The sequence below is a fragment of the Hypanus sabinus genome, chromosome 7 (genome assembly GCF_030144855.1).
Source record: "Hypanus sabinus isolate sHypSab1 chromosome 7, sHypSab1.hap1, whole genome shotgun sequence".
In the NCBI taxonomy this organism is placed as follows: domain Eukaryota; kingdom Metazoa; phylum Chordata; class Chondrichthyes; order Myliobatiformes; family Dasyatidae; genus Hypanus; species Hypanus sabinus.
Window position 1 is genome coordinate 29,704,417 of NC_082712.1, and position 23,526 is coordinate 29,727,942.

The 23,526-nt window shown below is 38.2% G+C and overlaps 1 protein-coding gene across 4 annotated transcripts in view; it reads left to right on the forward strand.

The window, feature by feature from the left end:
* Nucleotides 1-23,526, forward strand: part of trappc11 (trafficking protein particle complex subunit 11) — an 87,846-nt gene that overhangs the window by 23,272 nt on the left and 41,048 nt on the right. For all 4 annotated transcript variants that reach the window (XR_009513050.1, XM_059974337.1, XM_059974338.1 and 1 more), the window contains exons 4-14: nucleotides 8,284-8,354; nucleotides 10,719-10,833; nucleotides 13,857-13,956; nucleotides 16,230-16,303; nucleotides 18,556-18,652; nucleotides 20,732-20,865; nucleotides 21,639-21,786; nucleotides 22,231-22,324; nucleotides 22,757-22,836; nucleotides 22,949-23,027; nucleotides 23,161-23,215. Coding sequence is in view for 3 of the 4 variants with exons in the window: in XM_059974337.1 (XP_059830320.1) it covers nucleotides 8,284-8,354; nucleotides 10,719-10,833; nucleotides 13,857-13,956; nucleotides 16,230-16,303; nucleotides 18,556-18,652; nucleotides 20,732-20,865; nucleotides 21,639-21,786; nucleotides 22,231-22,324; nucleotides 22,757-22,836; nucleotides 22,949-23,027; nucleotides 23,161-23,215 (1,047 nt within the window). In the remaining variant the exon portion in view is untranslated. The remainder of the gene's footprint in view (nucleotides 1-8,283; nucleotides 8,355-10,718; nucleotides 10,834-13,856; nucleotides 13,957-16,229; nucleotides 16,304-18,555; nucleotides 18,653-20,731; nucleotides 20,866-21,638; nucleotides 21,787-22,230; nucleotides 22,325-22,756; nucleotides 22,837-22,948; nucleotides 23,028-23,160; nucleotides 23,216-23,526) is intronic.

Genomic DNA, 23,526 nt, shown 5'->3' on the forward strand with positions numbered 1-23,526 from the left:
GAAACGTGATTTGGATTCACCATTATGCCCACAGTGGGTAAATTTGGAATACTTTTTATTCTCCGTTCTTGGATCTTCTCTTCCTGCTGATTTAGCCAAGTTCAATAAACAAATATCTAACCCTATTGTCAAACACACATTACGAATTTGGTTTCAATTTCGTAAGTTTTTCACTCTGAGAAATTTTGTTCTTGATAGCCCTATCTTATTTAACTTTTATTTTAAACCCTCCTTAATAGATCAAGCCTTTAGCATATGGAAAAGGAAAGGTATAACATGCTTTCGTGATCTTTTTTTGGAGGTACTCTGATGTCTTTTGACCAACTTTCTAACAAATTTAAGTTACCTAAAACTCATTTTTTTTAGATATTTACAAGTCAGAAACTTTTTATATAAAGTTTTACCATCCTTTCCCAATTCAACTCCGATGGATTTTTTAGATATAATTTTTACCTTGAACCCTTGTCAGAAGGGTTTAGTGGCTCTTATTTATAATATGATCATGAAGATACAACCAGAAATGTCAGGAAGAATTAAACAAGAGTGGGAAAAAGAGCTTCAATATACTATATCAACAGAAAAATGGGAAATTTTTTTACATATAGTTAACTCTTCTTCTATATGTGCTAAACATGCTTTAATACAATTTAAGGTGGTACATAGAGCCCACGCGTCTAAAGATAAGCTTGCTCGATTCTACTCCCATATTAACCCTCAATGTGACAGATGTCACTCAGAAGTTGCTTCATTGACCCACATGTTTTGGTCATGTCCCACCTTACATAACTATTGGAAGGATATATTTGCTATCATTTCCTCAGTTTGGAATATTGATTTACAACCCCATTTTATCACTTCAATTTTTGGTATACCAATTGAGGATGGTAGTCAATTCTCCCCTTCGATTAGACCAGGGGTCAGCAACCTTTACCACTGAAAGAGCCATTTGGACCCGTTTCCCACAGAAAAGAAAACACTGGGAGCCACAAAACCCGTTTGACATTTAAAATGAAATAACACTGCATACAACGTTTTTTTTGCCCTTATGCTATGTATAAACAAACTATAATGTGTTGCATTTATGAAATCGATGAACTCCTGCAGAGAAAACGAAATTACATTTCTGCATGCAACAAAAACATTTTGAACTCTGAAAAAAAAGACGTTGGGTTGAAGGTTACTTTTAAGTAAAATACTCAATGTCTATTTGAGTCCTTCTTTTATTTATGAAAAACGCTGAACTTAAATTTTCCACCAGCAGCAAACCAAAAATAACGTCAGCCAGCTGTCAACCTGAAAAATAAAAGGACTATTTCACTGAACAATGAAAAACTATGAATATACGTAAAATAATAGGCAATTAAAATATTTATCATACTTGGTTAATGGGATTTCTGCTCCTGGACCTCAGCGCACAGCGTCTGCACATTAGGGCTGTATGACGTCACCTTCATCTTTACACAGGATTGCAAGCTGTCATCTGTGAGATGTGCGAGATGTTTGTTTTTAATAAAGTTCATGTTGGAGAACACCTGCTCACATACATATGTGGATCCAAAGATTGACAGGACTCCAAGCACATACTTTTTAATGTTTACATAAATGTCGGGGATAGCATTCCGTGTTTCGAACACAAGTTTGTCCGGTTTGGGGAGGTTTTCAATATCACTCCATTTGTGATTCTGAGCAAGAACGGCCTTCTGACGGGCAACATCTTCAAGACCTGCTGTCAAGCGTCTAAACTTGGACACCCATATGTCTTTGTCAGCTATGTCGGCCAGTTCCATCTCAAGATCAGGTTGACTCACACCTGCCAATGTAGTCGTATTCAGTAGGGATGGATCGATGCTTAGGGGAGTGACCGGGAAGGATAATGTGTTTTTTTCCTCGCGGAACTCACAGAAGCGTTTCCCAAACGATGTTTGCATTGCGATGATTGCAGAATGTAAATACTCCGAATTTATCATGTTGTGACCTTGTTTGAACTCTCTCAAATTGGGGAAGTGAGACAATGTGCCTTTCTGTAAATCTCTGGCAAGCACTGTCAACGTGCGCTCGAATGCCAAAACATCCTCCAATATGTGTAGGGCTGTACGTCCTTTCCCCTGAAGAGCTGTGTTCAGCGTGTTTAGGTGCACTATCATGTCTACCATGAAGTGTAGCTTTTCCAGCTACTCTGGCTGTTCCAGCTCAGGAAAGGTGAGCTCTTTGCTGCCCAGGAAAGTTTTCACTTCTTCCAGACACGCGACAAAGCGTTTCAGCACCTCCCCTCTGGACAGCCAGTGATAAAAACACGTTGTAGCGGTGTGCTACACACAGTCAGTAAACTGCAGTCAAAGATAACTTTATTCGAACTAAACAGCCTTGCTTTTAAGCCTCTCTCAACCCGCCCCCCATGGGCGCGGATGCTCCAAAAGACGCGTACTCACAAACCCCCGTAGGCTATTTCCCTTAGCCTGAACGCTGGCTAATTGTGATCCGGTTCGGATGTGCCAGGAAATGGGTTGCCACAACGTTTTATTTAGATTGTACAAGATCACCATAATCTTCAAATTTAGAATTACATTTCAAAAACTAACAAACTAACTTAAAATACATTTTAATTAAATACTCACCATTTATTTTCCAAAGCCACAGGGAGCCGCAGCACAGAGATGAAAGAGCCGCGGTTTGCCGACCCCCGGATTAGATGAATGATCGCAATTGCAACTCTAATGGCTAGAAGGTCTATATTACAAAATTGGAAAGAAGTAAACCCTCCTACCACGTTTCAGTGGTTCTCTCAAACTATTTCTTGTTTGAGTTTAGAAAAAATCAGAAGTACTATTTTTGATCCATCAATTAAATTTGAAGAAATTTGGGGACCGTTTATTCGACATTTTCATATGAGTTAACTTGACCTCTTCCAGACCTTTTCTCTTCTTATCCTTGTTTTGGTATGGAGTTCTGGAGTTCTTGACACTATCATGTAAATATAAACTATTATTATTGCCCATGTTAGTTAAGGTTTATTGCTTTATTTTAATATATATTTTTTCTTGTATTTTTTTTCCCTTTTTGTGATTATCCTTTTTTCATATACAATTAATACAGGATTGATTGATTATCTTATGATGTTCTCTGTTGATATCTCAATAAGATATTGATATCATTAATAATTTAACTTCAAGCCTAGTGTATTTATAACCTATTCAATGTTATGTTATGTTATATTATTATTTTCTTTTGTATATGAAACTCAATAAAAAGATTGAAAAAGAAAAGACAAAAATTTTTCCCATATAAATTAATGGTAATTGCTTCTTCGATTTACGACATTCGGATTACAAACGGTTTCATAGGAACGCTCTACTTTCGGATTGGGGGGTGGTGAACCTGTACCTTATTATTCAATGCAAAATTTTTTCAATCAGGTTTAATTTGGTCAACGTGTATGGGATGAATGATGTCAATCCGGCTTTTTTCAGACATCTGTTTTTATCATTAGTTGCTCTGCCAGGCCATTTTATTATAGTTGGTGATTTTAATTGTACACTTCAACCTGAACTAAACAGATCTAATGGGATAGATACATCAGACAAGAAAAGAGTTATTGCAATGCCAAACTGCTGGTAACCTACAAAAGCTAAAGACTTTAATTTAGTTGATGTGTGGAGAAGGAAGTACCTGGATAAACTAACTTTTTCCTGCTATTCTAGCTCTTGCCAGCCCTTTTCCAGAATTGATTATCACTGAGTTTCAGCTGCTTTAATATCCACAATTAGAAGCTGCTGGTATGATAGCGCAATAATCTCAGATCACGCCCCAGTTTCATTTACTTTGAACCTGCCTAATGTTTTACATTACTCCCCAAGATGGTGGCTTCAAATGATTTTGCTTAGTGATCCAGAATTTATAGAGTTTATTAGAGAACAGATAAACTACTATTTTGGAAATAATATGGACCAGACATCAGCTGTTATAAGGTGGGAAGCCTTTAAAGCCTTTCTAAGAGGTCAGATGATCAGCTTTACCAGCTTTAAACGTAAATCTTTTAGATTGGAAATAGAACAGCTTGAAAAAAGAATAAAAGAGACTGAATCTGAAATATTTCAAAATCCCGCTCAGCAGCTATTTGCAAAACTTGACAAACTGGGAGCCAAATATAATGTATTGTCCATTAATAAGGCAACAAGGAGTTTGTTGAGACTGAAGCAATCCTATTTTGAGCATGGTGAAAAGGCTAGTAAATTCTTGGCCTGGCACGTCAAACAGAAAGGGCAATAAACTGCATACAATCAGATGAGGGGGTGACAACTGCTGACCCAAAAGAAATAAACAATATCTTTTTGAGATTTTACCAAAATCTGTATAACTCAGTTTATTTAGATTCAGCTCCACAAATACAAAAGGAATTTCTCGACTTGTTAGAATTTACACTCCTGGATGAAACTTCCTTGACCTCACTGGAGTTTAACTTGGAGGCTAAGGAATTGTCTGAAGCTACAACTAACATGAAAGGAGGGAAAACTCCTGGGCCCGATGGATTCCGATTGAAATATATAAAATCTTTACGACTAAATTAATACCACCTCTGCTTGATATGTATCAGTAGTCAGTTGACACTGGATCCCTTCCCCTCTCTCTTAATATGGCAACAATTACGCTGCTGTTAAAACCTGGAAAACCACCGTCCTTATGTGGATCTTATAGGCCAACCTCACTTCTGAACAATGATCTCAAAATTCTCTGTAAGGTATTAGCTAGGAGGCTGGAGCCACTCTTGCCAAAACTGGTCCACCCTGACCAAAATGGATTTGTTAAGGGAAGGCAGGGCTTCCACAACATTCGAAGAGTGCTTAATATACTTTATGAAAAATCTGGAAGCTCTGATAGTGCTATTCTGTCATTGGATGCTGAGAAAGCCTTCGACAGAGTGGAATGGCAGTATCTATTTAAAGTTTTAGAAAGATTTGGTATGGGGGAAAATTTCTAAGGTGGATACAGTTTCTTCATTCTAACCCACAGGCTGAAATTTTAACTAATGGGCTTTTTTGGTGCCTTTTAAACTCTAATGGGGAGCAAGACAGGGCTGTCCCCTACCTCCCCACTTGTTTATCCTGGCCATTGAGCCACTTGCTATGGCAATTCAAAAACAGGCTAACATAGCAGGAATAACTATAGGAGATATAGAACATCACATAGCCTTGTACGCTGATGATGTAATTTTGTTTTGATCCAACTTGAAACAAATATTATCTGCCTTAATTGACCTGATAAGTACTGTTGGTACTTTTTCAGGCTATAAAATAAACAACAACAAATCTGCAATATTATTCATGGATAAAGATTAGAGACTCAATCCCCCACTTCAAACTCCATTAATAGTGTCAGAACAAGGTTTTACTTACTTGGGTGTTAAAATTACTCCTACTATTGATAAAATTACACAACTAATTATAACCCCCTCACAGACTTGGCTATTCAACTTATAAACAGATGGACGAAATTGCCCATATGTTTGATTGAACGCATAAACATTCTAAAAATGTAAATTTTACCGAAGTTCCTGTACCTTTTCCGATCTATCCCACTTTCTCCTCCATCATCTTTCTTTTATTTATTAAAGAATTTTTTTTCTAATTTTACCTGGAATAATAGACGTCCAAGACTCAGGCTTTCCCCATTATATCTGCCATATGATAGAGGTGGCTTACAGCTACCGAATCTTATATGGTATTTCTGGGCGGCCCAAATTAGAGCAGGAATGTTTTACTTTGTTAAGGATCACTCCCCTCCTTGGGTCTCAATGGAATCCCAGTCGATCAATATCCCTCTAGAACGATATATGTATTCAGCAGATAAGAAAAAAACTGGTCAAACAAACTAAAAACACTTTCTTAAAAAATACGTGAATGATTTGGCATGACGCTCTTGTGTATTTGGGAGTTTACTCATACCTTTGGTAATGATGGCTTCCGGCCCGGCAGAGCAGACCCTGGCTTTAAAACTTGGTTGACCCAAGGCATAGCTAAGATGTGTGATCTTTATAATGGCAATACATTTATGTCATTTGAAGAATTCCAACAAAGCACTTTTTTAAATATCTTCAGTTGCGAAGTTTTATTATGTCCAGGCAAGGTTACAGTTTGAAGCTCCCTCCTTTATCTACCCTAGTAGACATCACTCTGAAATTATCTGAAGCTAGCGGGCATGTGTCTGTACTATACAACTTGTTTGCAAGTAAATGCAAAGAGTCATCAAACAACATACTACAAGCATGGAGAACTGATTTGCATGAGAATCTGTCGGAAAAGAGTGGTCAGAAGCTTGTTCCTTAGTTCAAACCCAATCAGTGAACACTCATTCTAAATTACTACAATACAAATGGATAACCATACAGTACAATACTCCAGTCAGGTTGCATCACTTTAACCCCAACATTCCAGACACGTATTAAACGTAATCACCAAAAGGGGTCTCTGTTCCATTGTATGTGGGAGTGCCTCCAGATAATCTGCTTCTGGAAGAAGGTGCTGGATTCGATTAGTCAGATTATAGGGAAAATGGTTCCCCTTGATCCTAAATTACGTATTCTGAATATTTATCCAAAGGACTTCGTAACCTCTTAAAATGTAAGGTCTCTGCTTAATATTTGTTTTTTTGGAAGCCAAGCGCTGCATAGCCTATTCATGGAGGAAACCAACAACCAGGGGACTCTCACAGTGGCTGAAAGGAATGACTTTCATCCTCTAGAAAATATGAGCTACATCATAAAAAACAAACTTGGCATATTTTGGGAAATTTGGGACATTTTCTATATGCTTCTGGAGAACAATATTTAGGATGATGAAAGTAGCGAACTGAATTGACTGCTTTCTTTAATGGTGGGGTGTTTGCTTTTTTGTGTGTTTTTTTCATTTGATTTCTTATGTATTTTATTTTTTCATTTTCTTTAACTTTGTTGTACTTTTAAACCTATGGATGATCCAGTGTGTTTTCATCTTGTAAAAGCAATAAAGAGATGTTTAAAAAAAGGTTGCATGAAAATTTGAGAGTGTGGGTGTTTCTTGGAAGAGTATTATTTTAGATTGGTATGTAGGACTGTATTTGTTGGTGTAAAGTAAAATCTGTAAAATTCTACTGTGGATTATCAAGATTCAAGATTGTTTAATGTAATTTCCGGAGTCAGAATCAGCTTTAATATCACCGGCATATGCCAGGAAATTTGTAAACTTTATGCCAACAATATAATGAAATACATGATAAATATGGAAGAAAAACTGAGTTACATTAAATATATATCTGTCTATTAAATAGTTCAGTTAAAATAAGTAGTGCAAATAACAGAAATAAAAAAGTAATGAGGTAGTGTTCATGCATTCAATGTCCATTTAGAAATCTGATGGCAAAAGGGAAGAAGCTGTTCCTCAGTTGCTTAATGTGTGCATCTGTACCTCCTTCCTGATGGTAACAGTGTGAAGAGGGCATGCCCTGGGTGGTGGGGATCCTTAATAATGGATACCGCCTTCTTAAGGCACTGATCCTTTCTTTTTGAATCTTTTTATTAATATCAAAATACTGGATATACATAGTATTGCTACACAATTGTTGGGATTACATTGTTAATAGGTAACATATATAATTATATATTCAATTAATACAAAGTTAATAAACCTCCCAAAAATGTTCAAATAGAAATGTAGAGTTCACAAAAAAAGGATTAACATATCCAAAAAGAAAAAAACAATATATACCCCCCCTAAAAAAACACTAAGCTATGGAGTACCCCATGCACAAGTGTAAAGGAGAACTATATAGTTGTACCTCTGGATCCTATGCAGCACAAAAAAAATACAGTAAGATAACACAAAAAATACTATAAATATAAATACATCAGATAGCTTATATCGATATCCATAAAGTGACGCTAGACACAGGAGTGTCTGCAAATAAGATGACTGTTAGGAAATAATAAAGTGGTGGTAGAGGATGTGAAGGGTTGGGTTAGTGGGTGGAGGTGTTACTGCCCGGGGAAAGTAGCTGTTTTTGATTCTGGTGGTCCTGGTATGGATACTACGTAGCCTCCCCAATGGGAATGGACAAACAGTCCATGAGCAAGGTGAGTGGATCTTTCATGATGTTATGTTTACTGGCATCATTTATTAGCATCATTATTACGAAAGCATAACTAAATATTATGTTTGCTTTTGTCCGGGTTTGGCATTCTTAACTTCTGTATGTAAATTTAGATGATTGCTTAATTTGTTCTGCACCATGTCAAACTGTTTTCTGGGGTTGCAGGCAAAGTTTACAGGGAAGAAACACAAAGGTTGCTGTTGTTCTGATACAGAAGAAAACTCCCTTACCTCCAGGTATTTCATTGCAAGCTTTCCTAAGGTACTGAAGAAAAGTTTTTTAAGTGTTGAAAATGCTGGAGGTATGCACCAGGCAGAAAAATGAACAGCTATTTATTGTTGAGAGTGTAGACCCTTCAGCATAGCTATAAAAGGGCCATGTATACCTTGGCTGTGAGCACAATATATTAAAGACATGCCCAAATTGTGTACAAAATTTACATTAAAAGATGATTTTGCTGCATCGCCAAAATCACTGGATAGCTAAAGGAAATGGATTTTCTCCTTTCACCCCTTCTCTCCACTTGCTCATCACCACCCTCTGGTCCTCCCCCCCCCCCCCAAAACCCTTTCTCCCATGATTCACTGTCCTCTCTGATCAGATTAATTCTTCAACCCTTTCTCCCTTCCATCAATCACCTTCCAGCTTCTTGCTTCATTTCCTCTATGCCATTCACCCACCTTCCCCCTCACCTGATTTTACCTGTCAGCTGTCAGCTTGTATTCCTTCCCCTCCCCAACTCCTATGCTGTTTTCTGTCTCCTTCCTTTGCTGTCTTGGTGAAGAGTCTCGGTCTGAAATATTGACAGTTTATTTCCCTCCATAGAGGTTGCCCATTCATTTTGCATGTGTTGCTCAAGGTTTCCAGCATCTGCAGAATCACTTGTGTTTCAGCATTATTTTTTGCCTTTCTGCTTTGTTTCTGAGCTTGGGGTCTTTGTTGCTATTTCTTATGAGACATCAAGGAAGGCTGTTATTACTTCCTGATCTGCTGTATTGTCTCACAAACCTATACCAAGTTGAATATATAATGGATGTTTCAATTGGCTGTCAACAAATTTTTATAATGCAAAAAAACAGTGTCAGAGGAACTCAGTGAATCAAGCAGCATCTGTGGAGGAAAATGAATGAGTGACATTTCTGAAAAAGGGGGTTGCCATTCCCTTTGCCACTGCCTGTCACTTTAATTCACTATCCCACTCCTAACTCTGATCCATCAATCTCTAGCCTCCTGTACTGTCACAGTGAGGACCAAGCAAGCTTGAGAAACAGAACCCCAATTACTTGACCACATTATAGTCTCTAGATTAAATACTGAATTCACAGTTTGGTATCTCAGTCATCCATCTGTGATATTTCTTTTTTTTTCCTTTTTCATTTTTATACCTCTTTTCCCCCTTTCTGGGAGTGGGCATACCCAGGCTGACCTGCTTGGAATGTTTTCCTGCTATGTATTTCACAAACCCACATTATTCTATGTTCCCTTGTCTATGTTCTCATTCTCTGACTGCTTCCCTCCACTCACTGACCAGATAACCTGTTTGCAGATTTTCCTCATGGCCACCCTGGTCTTACACTATCAGAGGCATGCCCCTCCCTGTGCTGATTTATGAGTTGCTTTTGTCTCCGTTTCATTCCTGATGAGGAAATATTCAATCTGAAATACTAACTCTTGTTTCTCTTTCCTTGGATACAACCTGACCTGTTAAGTGCTTCCAGGATTTTCTTTTTTTTTTAAACTTCTGGACATGTTGTAACACTTGGAACTTGATAATGAATTTTGAATGACCACCCGTTTTATTTTTCTTCTCTTCACAAGTATGATTTTTTTTTTACAGCTTTTCCTTTTATTTTCTCTCTCTTGTCTCCAACTAAAATTGTTTTACAGTAATTATTACCTTGTCAGCTTTGGTCTGCACCCTATCATAGACAATTTGCTTATGTTCACCCCTGCTCGGCAGCTTGTTTTCTTACTTCCTATTCTGATGAACTGGGTGACAGGGTGGAGATATGTCTCTACCAAAGGAGGTGTAAGATTCTCCTTCCCTCCATTAGCCTGCAGGTCACCCTTGGCATGAGAGAGCACCTGCTTAGCCCCCCCCCCTTCTCCTCCCCCCCCAAAGATCAGGGTCACATGAAGCCATGGGAGCAGGTGGTGGATGGTCCTGTGATAGCTGGTTATGCAACCACTGATGACAGCCAGACAATCTCTGAAGAGTACTGATAATGGCTGAGTCACCTGTACTGTTAAGTCACTGCCCAGAAGAAGGCAATGGCAGACTACTTCTGCAGAAAAATTTGCCTAGAACAATTATGGTCAAAGACCATGATTGCCCACAGCATACAACATGGCACATAATGATGATGATGTTGACTGTGATGAAGGGTCCTTGATCTGAAACATTGAACCTTCTGACAGATGCTTCTTGATCTGCTGAATGTTCCCAGCATTTTCTACTCTTATACAGTCAAAATGTGTCTCTTGTGGTGAGTTTTAAGAGCTTCCTGAAACTTCATTAATAAGTAACTTGCAATTTGAAAGATGTTGAACATCATCATTTTATTTTGGATTAAAATATTCTTCCACTTACTGTTTCCTAGGTGAGGACTTAATCGCTTCAGAAAGAGCGGCAGCACTGTGCAATGCCTGTGATCTTTCAGGGAAGTCTTTATTTGTGCTACCGCACACAGATCATCTAGTGGGGTATATAATAAGGTAAAGTGGTTGTATTTATCATCCTTTACTGATCCCAAGTCATAATGTTGCTTTTGAGTTAAACATTTTCGCTTGATTTACTAATGCTGCATCTGTAAGGTGAAGTGCAAATCTGTTGGCAATTTATTGTGTGCAGAACCTATTGGACAGGTTTCAAAGAACAAGTACACAAAGCTGGAGTTGTACTGTACAGGAATGCAAAGAAGGTAGTGGGGTCAAACTCAAAGAATGCTATCAAAACATATCAGGTTAGACTGCATTTACAAAGAAAGAAGTCAAGATGGGTTATCAAACTGAAATACTTGCATCAACTAATTTATATGAAAACATCAATTTAATACAATAATTCATTTTATGCCTCTGCAATGCTGCCCAACCTCAGGATGTGAAGCATCTATTGCTGTTATTTTGATTTTTAATTTGTAACCTGGCAGGTATTTGGTAACTTGTAACTTTGAACATCTGGCAATCTTGAGACTTTGATAGTGCTAGATTACCAGATTTTCCAGACTACTTAATGCAAAATGTATGGATACCTGAACTCTTTTTTTTGAAAATACTTGGTCCATGTTTTACAGCACTAAGCTCAAAGTTTAAAGGGAACATGAAATACATAAGCACTCTGGACCCAGGCTCTGGCTGCGTGCTGCCCACGTTCCTGACTGTTGGTGTTTCAGGCCCCTTCCCCAACTCAAGACACAATGCTGGCCCACGGTTCAGACCTTGGCCTGGTCTCACGAAGGATGCCTAGCTCTTGACCACATACTCAGCTTGCAATCCGGGTCTCCGGTTCATACTCTGGACTAATCAGGAAAGCAGGAGTTTTGAACATTTGGATTCTGGATTATTGGAGGTTTTCCTTTGTGTGCTACTTTAATCTGCCGGGGTCACTTCGGTCAAATCACTCTGCCCCTGCTGCTTTCAACCAGATTTAGATCCCATCTTGTTTTGAGGTTGATAAAGTGAAAAAAAAGCTAGCAGAATTTTTTATTCCATAATTCAAGGTGGAATCTAAAAGTCAAATTCTAGTGATGAAATTGTATTGAAAAAAAGTTGAGTTGAAGTAATGTAGTAGCTTTGAGTTTTACATGATGAAAACAGTATTGCAGTTTTAGTACACAATGCAAATGAAAAGGAAGTCTTGCAACACTAGGTTTTGGAATAGTATACATTATCAAGTGATTTGTTAGGATTTAATTTTATGGTCATGAGCAAGATTAATATAAGCAATTGCTCTGTGAAAGAATTTTGAGGTCACCATTTACTTCCAGCACTAGGCATAAACTATGTCAGTAGAGAAGTTCAGATTGAAAAGATTGTTGAAGTAAGTTGACACCAAGGTTCTATTTTTGCCTGTATGAATTGTAGATTCATCTTTAATGTTTATAAGTCATGTGTACATCAAAACATACAGTGAAATGTGTCACAGCTAACTCTCCTGAGGGTATACTGGAGTAGCCCGCAAGTATTGCTGCACATTCTGGTGCCAACTTAGCATGCCCACAAAGCTCAACAAGACAACACAGAGCACAACAAACAACAACAGCAAAACAAGCCCTATCCTCCCTTCTTCCCACCCAACACACATTAGTACATTGGTGCTACTGAAAGACAAAATTGAAAGGGTACTTTAGCCATTCTTACAGCAAAGACCTTATCTTAAGGCAGGAGTTCCCAACCTTTTTATACTATGGACCAATACTATTAAGCAAAGGGACCCCAGGTTGGGAACCCCTGTTCTAGTGTCTACAGTACTTCAAAATCAAAGGAGCTTCAATTGGAGAACAGTCTCTCAATGCAGTTGGCCTAAACTGTGATTTCTGTAGAGTTGTGGCTCAGATTTAGTTGTTTTTCCTTTAACTTTTTTTTTTAGTTGTTTTTAGGTTCATAAAGATGGCTTTCCACACAGTCCTCTAACCCCAGACTTTGCCTCCAACCTACAGCAGACTGACTCTAGCTCGCATGTATTGGACTTCGACCTCCTCAGCAGACTTGCAGAGATTCGCATACATGGGTTTCTGGCCAAAGGGCCTTGACTTCCAGAGTTGCAATTCAACCCTGCCTTGATTCTCAGCATCGACCCACAAGGACCAACTGAAAATTGAGCACTAGGACTCGAACTCTGGATTTGCAGATGATGAGACCCAAACACTAGGCCTTGAACTCCAGTATCACTAATTCGCAAACCTAGGTAGTCATTGGACCTTGTTCTTTCTGCCTGCATGGAGCTCCAACTCTGGAACCTGCTGACAATTCACTGACCCTGGGGAGGCCACCAGCCCTTGTCCACACGTCTTCAGGTCCAACATCTGGTTGGACATCCTGGATTAGTTTACGAATGTCTCACGTCCGTGTTGCAGATTGGAGACTTGTATACTCTGGCTTGGCCTCTAATTTCTCCCACATCCTTGCCTCTAAATCCTAACCTGACCCCGATTCCCCTCTCTGTCCTCAAAGCCATCTTTATGAACCTAATAACAACTTAAAAAAAACAACTAAATCTGAGCCACAGCTCTGCAGAAATCACAGTTTAGGCCAACTGCATTGAGAAAGTGTTCTCCAATTGAAGCTCCTTTGATTTTAAAGTACTGTAGACACCTTAAAACAGGGGTTCCCAAGCTGGGGTCCCTTTGCTTAAAAGTATTGGTCCATAGTATAAAAAGGTTGAGAACTCCTGCCTTACGATAAGGTCTTTGCTGTAAGAATGGCTAAAGTACCCTTTCAATTTTGTCTTTCAGTAGCACCAATGTACTAATTGACATTAATAAATCTCATTTGTTCTGAACTTAATTACAAAATCTTATTGCTTATTTGGCTGTAAATATAAGCTTCGGTTTACACTCCAGTGGTCTCAAGCTGGTAACTCTCTACAGTGGTCAAAGTTCAGAAATGATTGTAATTAAAATCTAATACACACCGTTTATTTTTCCTAATAACTCAAATCATTGCTTTGGATGTTGACTTCTTGTTGTTCAGCTCAGTGAAATACTTAATTTCTAAAATATACGTGGTTTTACTTGTAGGCTAGAGAATGCTTTTTATGAGCATGCACAGACGTATTACTACACAGAGATCCGGAGAGTTAAATCACATAAAGAGTTCTTGAATAAAACCACTCATCAGGTAATTATTATTGGAATATTAATGAATGACAATGGTGGGTTGAAAAGGGAAAAGAGTAGGAATGGATAGTAACTGGCACTCAATGTAAATGTTTTAGTACCACAGTTATATTCATTAGTCTAGACTGGTGACTAGTGTGAAAAATTTTATGCTCTATGTGAAGATTGCAAAGTCATGATGTTATTGAAAGACTTACAGGTCCAGAGGGTTGCTTGCTGACTCTGTTTACTTTCTACACAGTGAATGGCTGAGCCTGTTATTCAGCATGCCTTTTTTTGAGACTAGTGATTAAAGATTTCTTACATGAATTCAAATACCATGGGTTCCAGTTAATTGAGGGAGCCACGTATTTGAGACAACTCTTAAAGAACAACCACTAATTGAGAACATAACTAGGGTTCCCTTTGTTTATTTGGGACTCCATGCAGCTAACTGGGACAGGACAGTTTCTAACTAGTGCCAGTCGTGTGCACTTTGTGGCCATTAGATACTACACTGTGCATAGAATGGATAGTTTTAAAATAATGTTGGTTGCACATGTTTTCAAGTCAAGTCAAGTCACTTTTTATTGTCATTTCGACCATAGCTGCTGGTACAGTACACAGTAAAAACGAGACAACGTTTTTCAGGACCATGGTGCTACATGAAACAGTACAAAAACTACACTGAACTACGTGAAAAACACAGAAAAAAAACTACACTAGACTACAGACCTATCCAGGACTGCATAAAGTGCACAAGACAGTGCAGGCATTACAATAAATAATAGACAAGGCAATAGGTACAGTAGAGGGCAGTAAGTTGGTGTCAGTCCAGTCTCTGGGTATTGAGGAGTCTGATAGCTTGGGGGAGGAAACTATTACATAGTCTGGTCATGAGAGCCTGAATGTTCTGGTGCCTTTTCCAAGATGGCAGGAGGAGAAGGGTTTGTATGAGGGGTGCATGGGGTCCTTCATAATGCTGTTTGCTTTGCGGATGCAGCATGTAGTGTAAATGTCTGTAATGGCGGGAAGAGAGACCCTCATGATCTTCTCAGCTGACCTCACTATCTGCTGCAGGGTCTTGCGATCCGAGATGGTGCAATTTCTGAACCAAGCAGTGATGCAGCTGCTCAGGATGCTCTCAATACAACCCCTGTAGAATGTGCTGAGAATGGGGGGTGGGAGATGGACTTTCCTCAGCCTTCGCAGAAAGTAGAGACGCTGCTGGGCTTTCTTTGCTATGGAGCTGGTGTTGAGGGACCAGGTGAGATTCTCCGCCAGGTGAACACCAAGAAATTTGGTGCTCTTAACGATCTCTACTGAGGAGCCTTCGATGTTCAGCAGGGAATGGTCGCTCCGTGCCCTCCTGAAGTCAACAACCCATCTTTTTTTAAACCATCTGTTTTTATTCTAAAAGCAGTGATTTTTGTCACTCACTGTTAGTTGGCGAGAAATAAGCAACAAGACAATTCAGTACTGTTTTGCTCACTGTAGTTTCAAGCATTTAGTCTTGGAGATGCCTGAAACAGCCAGGAGAGAAAATGAAACAATTTTACTACTTCAAGTTAGGTCCTATGAAGAATTTGAAGGTATCAACAATCATTGTGAATGTTATAATGAAAAGGAAGATTTGGAGGATACAGTCATTGAAAGCATAGTATGAAGGCAGTCCATAATCTTCACTAGATGTCTGCACTGATTTTGTGCATTTACAGTCAATCAAAAGAACATGACAGTGTACACTGCATGAATTCCTATGTCGATAACTATTAGAACTAATACACAGTTTTATTGTATTGTAGTAGTATTTTAATTTGTTCTGTATTTCATATTCCATATAATTACATAATTTGTTACTCAGCTAAATGATAGGTTGCCTTTTTTTATACCTTTTTAACTATTTCCATGAAAATTTGGCTTGGGGCAGCTGCTTAATTGGGCCAAAACGTACTGGTCCCAATGTGTTTCGATTAACCAGTGTCCACTGTTGTTATAACAAAGTTTAGAGGACAATTGCTTGTTTAAAAAATTCTGTTGCTGGCTATTTTTTTGACAAATAGCAAATTTGGCAAATTGTAGCATATTAGCAACATCATAATCTATCGCTGGGCAATAATTGATTAATAGTTATTGCTGTTATAATGATGCTGATTAGGAGGCATTGTACTTGAACATAACTCATTTAAAAACTCCTCAAAGTTTTAACATGTTAATTTTGTGTATTTAGATATTATAAAGTTTAATAATTTTGATCTAAAAGTTAACCAGTTTATCATTTTTGTTTTTTGATAGCTGTTATTTGTGAGACATCAGTTTAAAACAGCTTTCTTCAGTGAATTAAAGCAAGATACACAAAATGCATTGAAGTAAGACTCTTAATTTTTTTTCTCACATTCTTAGCATTTGTGACATGTAATACTGAAAGTAGTTTCTTTGTATTCAGTTGTATGGCAAATGATTTCATCAGCAAACTGGCTGAAGGGAAATGATTTCTCATTTTCTAAATTCTAATGACTTGTAAATTGTTGGTGTGAACATACAACATATAAATTTACAGCACATTACAGATCCATTGGCCCATGTTATTCCGACCACGTAACCTACTCTGGAAACTGCCTAGAATTTCCCTAGCGTATAGCCCACTATTTTTCTAAGCTCCATGTACCTATTTTAAGAGGCTCTCAACAGACTCTTGTTGTATCTGCTTCCACCAACGCCACTGGCAGTGCATTCCATGCACCCACCACTCTCTGCGTGGAAAAACTTAACCCTGACATCCCCTCGATACCTATTTCCAAGCAGCTTAAAACTATGCTCCTTTGTGTTAGCCATTTCAGCCCTGGGAAAAAGCCTCTGACTATCCACACTATCAATGCCCCTCATCATTTTATACACCTCTATTAGGTCACCTCTCTTCCTCCATTGCTCCAAGGAGAAAAGGCCAAATTGACTCAACCTATTCTCATAAGGTACGGCCTCCAATCCAGGTAACATCCTTGTAAATTTCCTCTGTGCTCTCTCTATAGTGTCAACGTTCTTCCTGTAGTGAGGTGACCAGAACTGAATACAGTATTCCAAGTGGGGTCTGACCAAGGTCTTATATAGCTGTAACATTACCTCATGGCTCTTGAACTCAATCCCAACGGAACAATTTTGGTCTGCTAGAAGATCTCAAATTAAAACATTTTGCATTGATGACCATACACATGTATGATTATTAACAAGCTAAATGAATGTAAAGGGACAGTATTATAACTAAGCTTGGAACAGTATCGTAACCAAGCTTGGATGGGTTTTCAGTGCAGAGGAAAATATGATAATATACAGTAAAGTTTGGTTAGTTGGTCTATCAGTCAATTGGGGCAGCACTTATTTGGGACAACTCTTAAAAGAACAAATACTAATTGAGAAAATAGCCAAGATTCTCTTTGTTAATTTCGGACATACTGCCACTTAGCTGTGACAAGAGACTTTTGCCAAAGAGTTTCTGACTTGTGCCAGTTGTGCACACTTGTGTTTCCATTAGACGTTATGCCATGCTTTGAGCAAAGATTTTAAATGGCGTCAGCTCCGTGTGTTTGTGTTCAAAAAGCAATGATTTTTGTCACTGATAGTTGCTGGGAAATAAACAGTAAGACAATTCACTGCTATTTTGCTCACTGTGGTTTAAAACATGCAGGCTTGGAGATGCCAGAAATGGCTGGGAATCAAAATAGAACGATTTTAATACTTTAACAAGTAGGAACTGTGAATAATTTGAAGGTATCAACAATAACTTTAAATGTTACAATGCAAATGAAGATTTGGAGGATGCAATTGTCAATAGCATTGAATGAAGGCAGTACATTATCTACACTAGGTTTCTGCGCTGATTTTGTTCATTATGTACACTGGATGAATTCCTCTGATAATTAAAACACAGTGTTATAGTACTTTAGTATTATTGGTAGTGTTCTAATTTGTTCTGTATTTTAGTTAAATAAATAATTGTCACTCATTTTGTCTTTTTATAACCTTTTTTTTTACTATTTCCATTAAACTTCAGCTAATTGGGGCAGCTACTTAATTGGACCAATGTGTATTGGTCCCAATGTGTTCCAATGAACCAGAATTTACTGTATTTTGCATTTCTTCCATTGTCATATAGCGTTTATTCAAAATCCTTACAGAACACAAATTAACCCTACAGCAAGTTTGTAGCTCATGAGCATACCATTCATTTATTGAATTTTCTTTTAGTTACTTCAGACCTGGGCTATGTTTTCTCAGCATTAATCTCAATTATATTTCACTTATGTGATGTACGAAAACTGAGATGAAATTTCCAAGCTCTACTCAATATATATACATAAAAACAAAAGTACTTGTTGGATCAGAAAAATAAAAGTTCATCTCTTCATTAATAGACCAGGATATGGATGTACAATTGAACTCCCTGCCTTTTCAGTTGTCATTTTGACAATTTGCTGCAATATCTCTCCACAACCCATCATGGGTGATAGTGCCTGCATTTTATAAGTGAACGGTTGGGTATGATATAATGTTGCTATCTAACAAAAAAAAAGCATGCCTAATGTTAATATTGCAATTTAAAGGACTGTTTACATATTATTTTCAGAAACTATAGAACAGCATACAACCTTGTACATGAACTTAGAGCCCATGAGAACAACATGCTTGAAATCAAGACTATGGCTGGATTCATCAACTATAAGGTGATTATACAACTTAAAATATTATTTTGCTTGGTGATTACCAAGTTTGAGCATTGTGAGAGCTGAATGTACTAGAAGTACTTTCAATCTAGCTAAAAGGCTGTTTTTCAGAGCAAAACAGCTTCATAATTGACAAGGTATTAGTGAAACACCATAACAAAAGTGAAGAAATGTCTGATGACCTATAGATTCTTAGGGTTTGCTGCAATCTCACATACTGGCGTCAGTGATGAAACTATGCGATTGGCTGAGAAGTGGAAAGGCTGTTGTGGCAGGGAAACCAAAAACTCCAAAAGTATTTGGCAGACCATACAGAATCTCTCAGAGAAAGTAGGAAACAGAAAATCAGAGAGAATGGGTCTAGGCCATTCACTGCCCCATTTCTGCTTTCAATGCCTTTTGATCTTTATTCATAAGAACTATGCCTACAATTTTAATATTTTAACCTCAAATGTCTTCATTGGTAGAGATTTCCACAAGTTCATCAGATATTGAATTAAAGGATTTCTCCTATGTCAGTTCAGAATAGCATGCCCTGAATCTATAAGATCTGATTTGGGATTTCCCCATCACTGAGAACAACCTTACATCAAACAACTGTCCTCCTGTCTAATGTAAAATAAAACTGAAGACCCCACAACAAGACTGCAGTACCAGAGGGTCATCGAGCAGTCTACTTTGCAGAGATATGGCTCTTTTCCAGCACTGTGGAGACAGCTTTCCAGTCCGAAGGATTAACCATCCACAGTACGGACTGGACAGTGGCACATGGTAACAACAGAAGTGGTGCTTGGTGATGATTATCTTTGGTGCACAGACATGGCGGTTTTCCCCGATCTGGAATATCTGGCAGTGAAGTGCTTAATTCACTGATGAGTTCAGTGCCTTTTATGCATGCTTTGACAGGGAGAATGCACAAACTCCCTCAGCATCTGGTGACCCTGCAATTTTTGTCTCATAAGCTGAAGTCCACAAATCTTTGACAAGGATGAACCCTCACAAGGCATTACTCCTTGACGGTGTACATGGCTGGGTGCTGCAAATCTGTGCAGACCAAATGGCTGCAGTATTCAAGGACATCTTCAACCATTCTGCTGCAATCTGAGGTTCCCACCTGTTTCAGCAGGATATCAATCATATCAGTGCCCAAGAGGAGCAGGATGAGCTGATTCAGTGACTGTTGCCCAGTAACACTCGTACACTGTAATGAAGTATTTCAAGAGCTTTTATATGGCCAGAATTAGCTCTGGCCAGAGGAAGTTTCTGCATCCACTACAATTCACCTACTGCTGCAGCAGATGCAGTCTCACTGGCTATCTCACTCTCCTTTGAAGCAAAGATGTACACCAGACTATAGTTTATCTATTACAGCTCAGCATTCAACACCATCATTCTCCCAGTACTAATAACCAGGTTTCATAGCTTGGGGCCCTGTGCCTCGCTCTGCAACTGGATCCTTGACTTTCTCATTGGAAGGCCACAGTCAGTGCAGATAGGTAATAACATTTCCTTGTTGACTAACAACACAACTACATTTCTCATCATACATCACACATTCAATCCCATCAATTATTCTGGTGAACATTGGCTGCACTCCCTCCAATCAAAACAACTTTCCTTGGAAAAGGAGACCAAAACTGCACAAAGTAGTTTGAGGCGTGGTCTGGCCAAAACCCTGTACAATTGCAGTAAGATATTACTGTGGTCAAATGCTTTCACCATGAAGGCTTGGATGTTTCCTATTATTGACTGTTGTACAAAGACACCCAGGTGTAATTGCACCTTCCCCTTTCCTAAAATATCTCCATTCAGTAATCTGCTTTCTGGATTTTGCAACCAAACTGGATAACCACACACTTATCTGCATAGTGAATCTGTCCAAATCATAATTACACCTTTCTTTTTAAATTGTTTTCACATGGATTCAGATTGACATCTGGATGTATGATGAGATGTATGGGTGCTTCAACAGTCTGAAATAGAAGCTCATTTATTAGGGTCAAACAGTTGCTAGCAGGTGTGAGCACCGTAAATGAATGAAGGAGGCAACTTTCACATCCTGTTTGGTTCTCTCTCCAGATCTGTCGCTTATGCTTCCAGCATAATGCTCCATTGGATGCCATTGCCCAGTTTCGTAAACACGTGGATTTGTGTAAAAAGAAGATAGGAAGTGCAGAATTGGCATTTGAACACACTGCTTGGATGTCTAAACAGTATGATCATACTGATTTTTTTCAACTCTCAATTGTATTCTTTTCTTATTACCTTATTATAATATATAGCATATTATGTATGGAAAATCTTATTTCTTTACCCCTCTGCTCTATCCACCTAAAGTGGAACTTTCCAATGGCAAAAAATTTTAATTCAGATTCCCATTTCAGTTCTGACATGTCAGTCCATGGCCTTCTCTTATGTCAAGATGAGGCCACCCTCAGGGTCGATCCATTGGATTCCATCCAATTTGATGACATGAATATCAATTTCTTATGCTTTAAAAAAAAATCCCTTCCCCTGCATTCTTCTTCTATTCCCCTCTCTGGCCTCTTACATGTTCTCACCTGCCTATCATCTTCCCATTTGGATCCCTCCTCTTTCCCTGTCGACCGTGGTCCACTCTTCTCTCCTAACAGATTCCTTTCTCTCCAGTCCTTTATCTTTCCTGCCCACTTGGTTTTACCTGTAACCTTCTGCTACCCTCCTTTTCCTCCCCCCAAAATGCATGCTACTATCTTCCCACTTCCTTTCCAGTTCTGAAGAAGGGTCTTGGCCTGAAATGTTGACTGTTCATTCATTTTCATAGATGCTGCCTGACATGTTGAATTCCTCCAGCATTTTGTACGTCTTGCTTTGGATTTCCAGCATCAGCAGACTTTCTTGGGTTTATTCTTTGTACTTGTAATTTCTAGATATTCTTTATTGTTTCTCTTAATGACGATTGAAGCAATATTTCTAATAAGTTATTTGTATTGTTTCCTTTATTAAGATTTCAGGCATTTGGGGATTTGTTTGATGAAGCCATTAAACTTGGTCTTACAGCAATTCAAACCCAGAACCCGGGATTTTACTATCAACAGGCAGCATATTATGCTCAAGAACGCAAGCAATTGGCGAACCAACTCTGCAACCATGATGTATGTAATGTTTCCAAAGAGTGAATTGATGCAATTGACTTAGCACTCTGTTTTTTTTTATTAATCTGAACTTGGTCAATACCACAAACTAAATCATGTGAAGAATCTTTGTTTAATTAGTTTGTAAGATTTCCTTTCAGTTTTGAGGGAATCTGTTATGAAACAAATGCTGATGATATAATTCCTCTTTGGAATAATGCTTCACTTAATGTTTTTATGACTTAAGTGGAATTGAAGTATTGTGCATTATTCTGCATAAGTGGGATCTTCAGCCTAGGGTCCATAAGTCAATATAGGGCCTTTTCTGTATGCCAGGAGTTTCATTTTGATCCATATTGATGAGTTATGTTAATCGTTGTCTGACAATATTAATTTATTCAGCTCAGTATGTCTTCCCTGGATAGTTTCTGCATTTAACCTTCCATTAATTTCTGTTCTTCATAGTCATCTGTCACCTATCCTAGTCCTGACCCACTGGAGACCACTTCTGGAGTAATGGACTTTTTTGGGCAAAGACCTTGGCGGCAAGGTCATCAAAGTAAGGAACAACGGGAATAATTCAGCAAGTTGGAAATTTTTGCTTGTGTTGTAAACATATCGCAGGGCATGAATTCCATTTGCTGGGCGTAATTTGCTCAAAGCATGTAATGGATGTAAAGTCAGATGATCATGTCCAATTTAGCTTTCCTTCTATGTTGAAAATAGTTGGTTAAGTGCATTTTATCTGTAGAATTCATAAAGTAATAATGAGAATGAAACTCTCCAAAGATTCCTTAAAAGAAAACATTCTGTCCCCATGGCAACAGTGGTAACCATTGGTTTTAATTGAATTGCTGTAATAACTGAAGCTCAGTTTTTGCTGTTTGTGAAATTGTTAACCATTGGCCACTCCACAGTTTGTCTTCAAAATTTGTTTCCAATTTTGTTGATTTTTGTTCATACTTAATGGATTTCAAACTTTCTTTTTCAGGTATTGAACCACCAGACCCTGAGAAAGAGAAAATTGGAATTTTGGCACTTCAGCTCAAAGAGCGTGATGTTGACCACCCAGTAAGAACACTTGTACACTAGTGTAACCACAATGAGCAATGTTTTTGACTTACACATTAATCTCCTGTAATTGAGATCAGCACTTTACTGTGAGAGTATTATCATTTTTCAGGAACTGATAATTACGCTCTTGAGTAATGCAGTGGCTCAGTTCAAGAAATATAAATGCCCTCGAATGAAGAGCCATCTGAGTAAGTAATGACTTTAAGATTATTACTGGTCTAATAGTCAGAGCTTGATTATGTTTATGTTTTTGAATACTTCTTAATAGGGGCACTTGTCCTTCTCTAAACATTTTCTATTACTATGCTTTCTTTTGTTTAGTGGTTCAAATGGGTGAAGAGTATTATTATGCAAAGGATTACAGCAAAGCATTGAAGTGAGTATCTTCTTTTATCTATTTAAAATTTAAATTTTTCACAGAGGCTTAAAATATTTGAAGTCACTTTAACTATTTTTGCATAGTTGAGTAGCGGTATTGTTCTATGCACCTTGGTATTTTCAGTCCTGATGGGTAATATCAAAGGACACAGAGACTGCAGATGGTAGAATCTGGAGCAAAAAAGTGGGTCAGTCAACATTTGTGGAAGTAAGTGGATGGTTGATGTTTTGCATCAAAACTTTATTTCCAAAATTTTGATACAACTTTATCTAAAAAGCAGACTATTTTTATTCCACTCTCAGCACTGT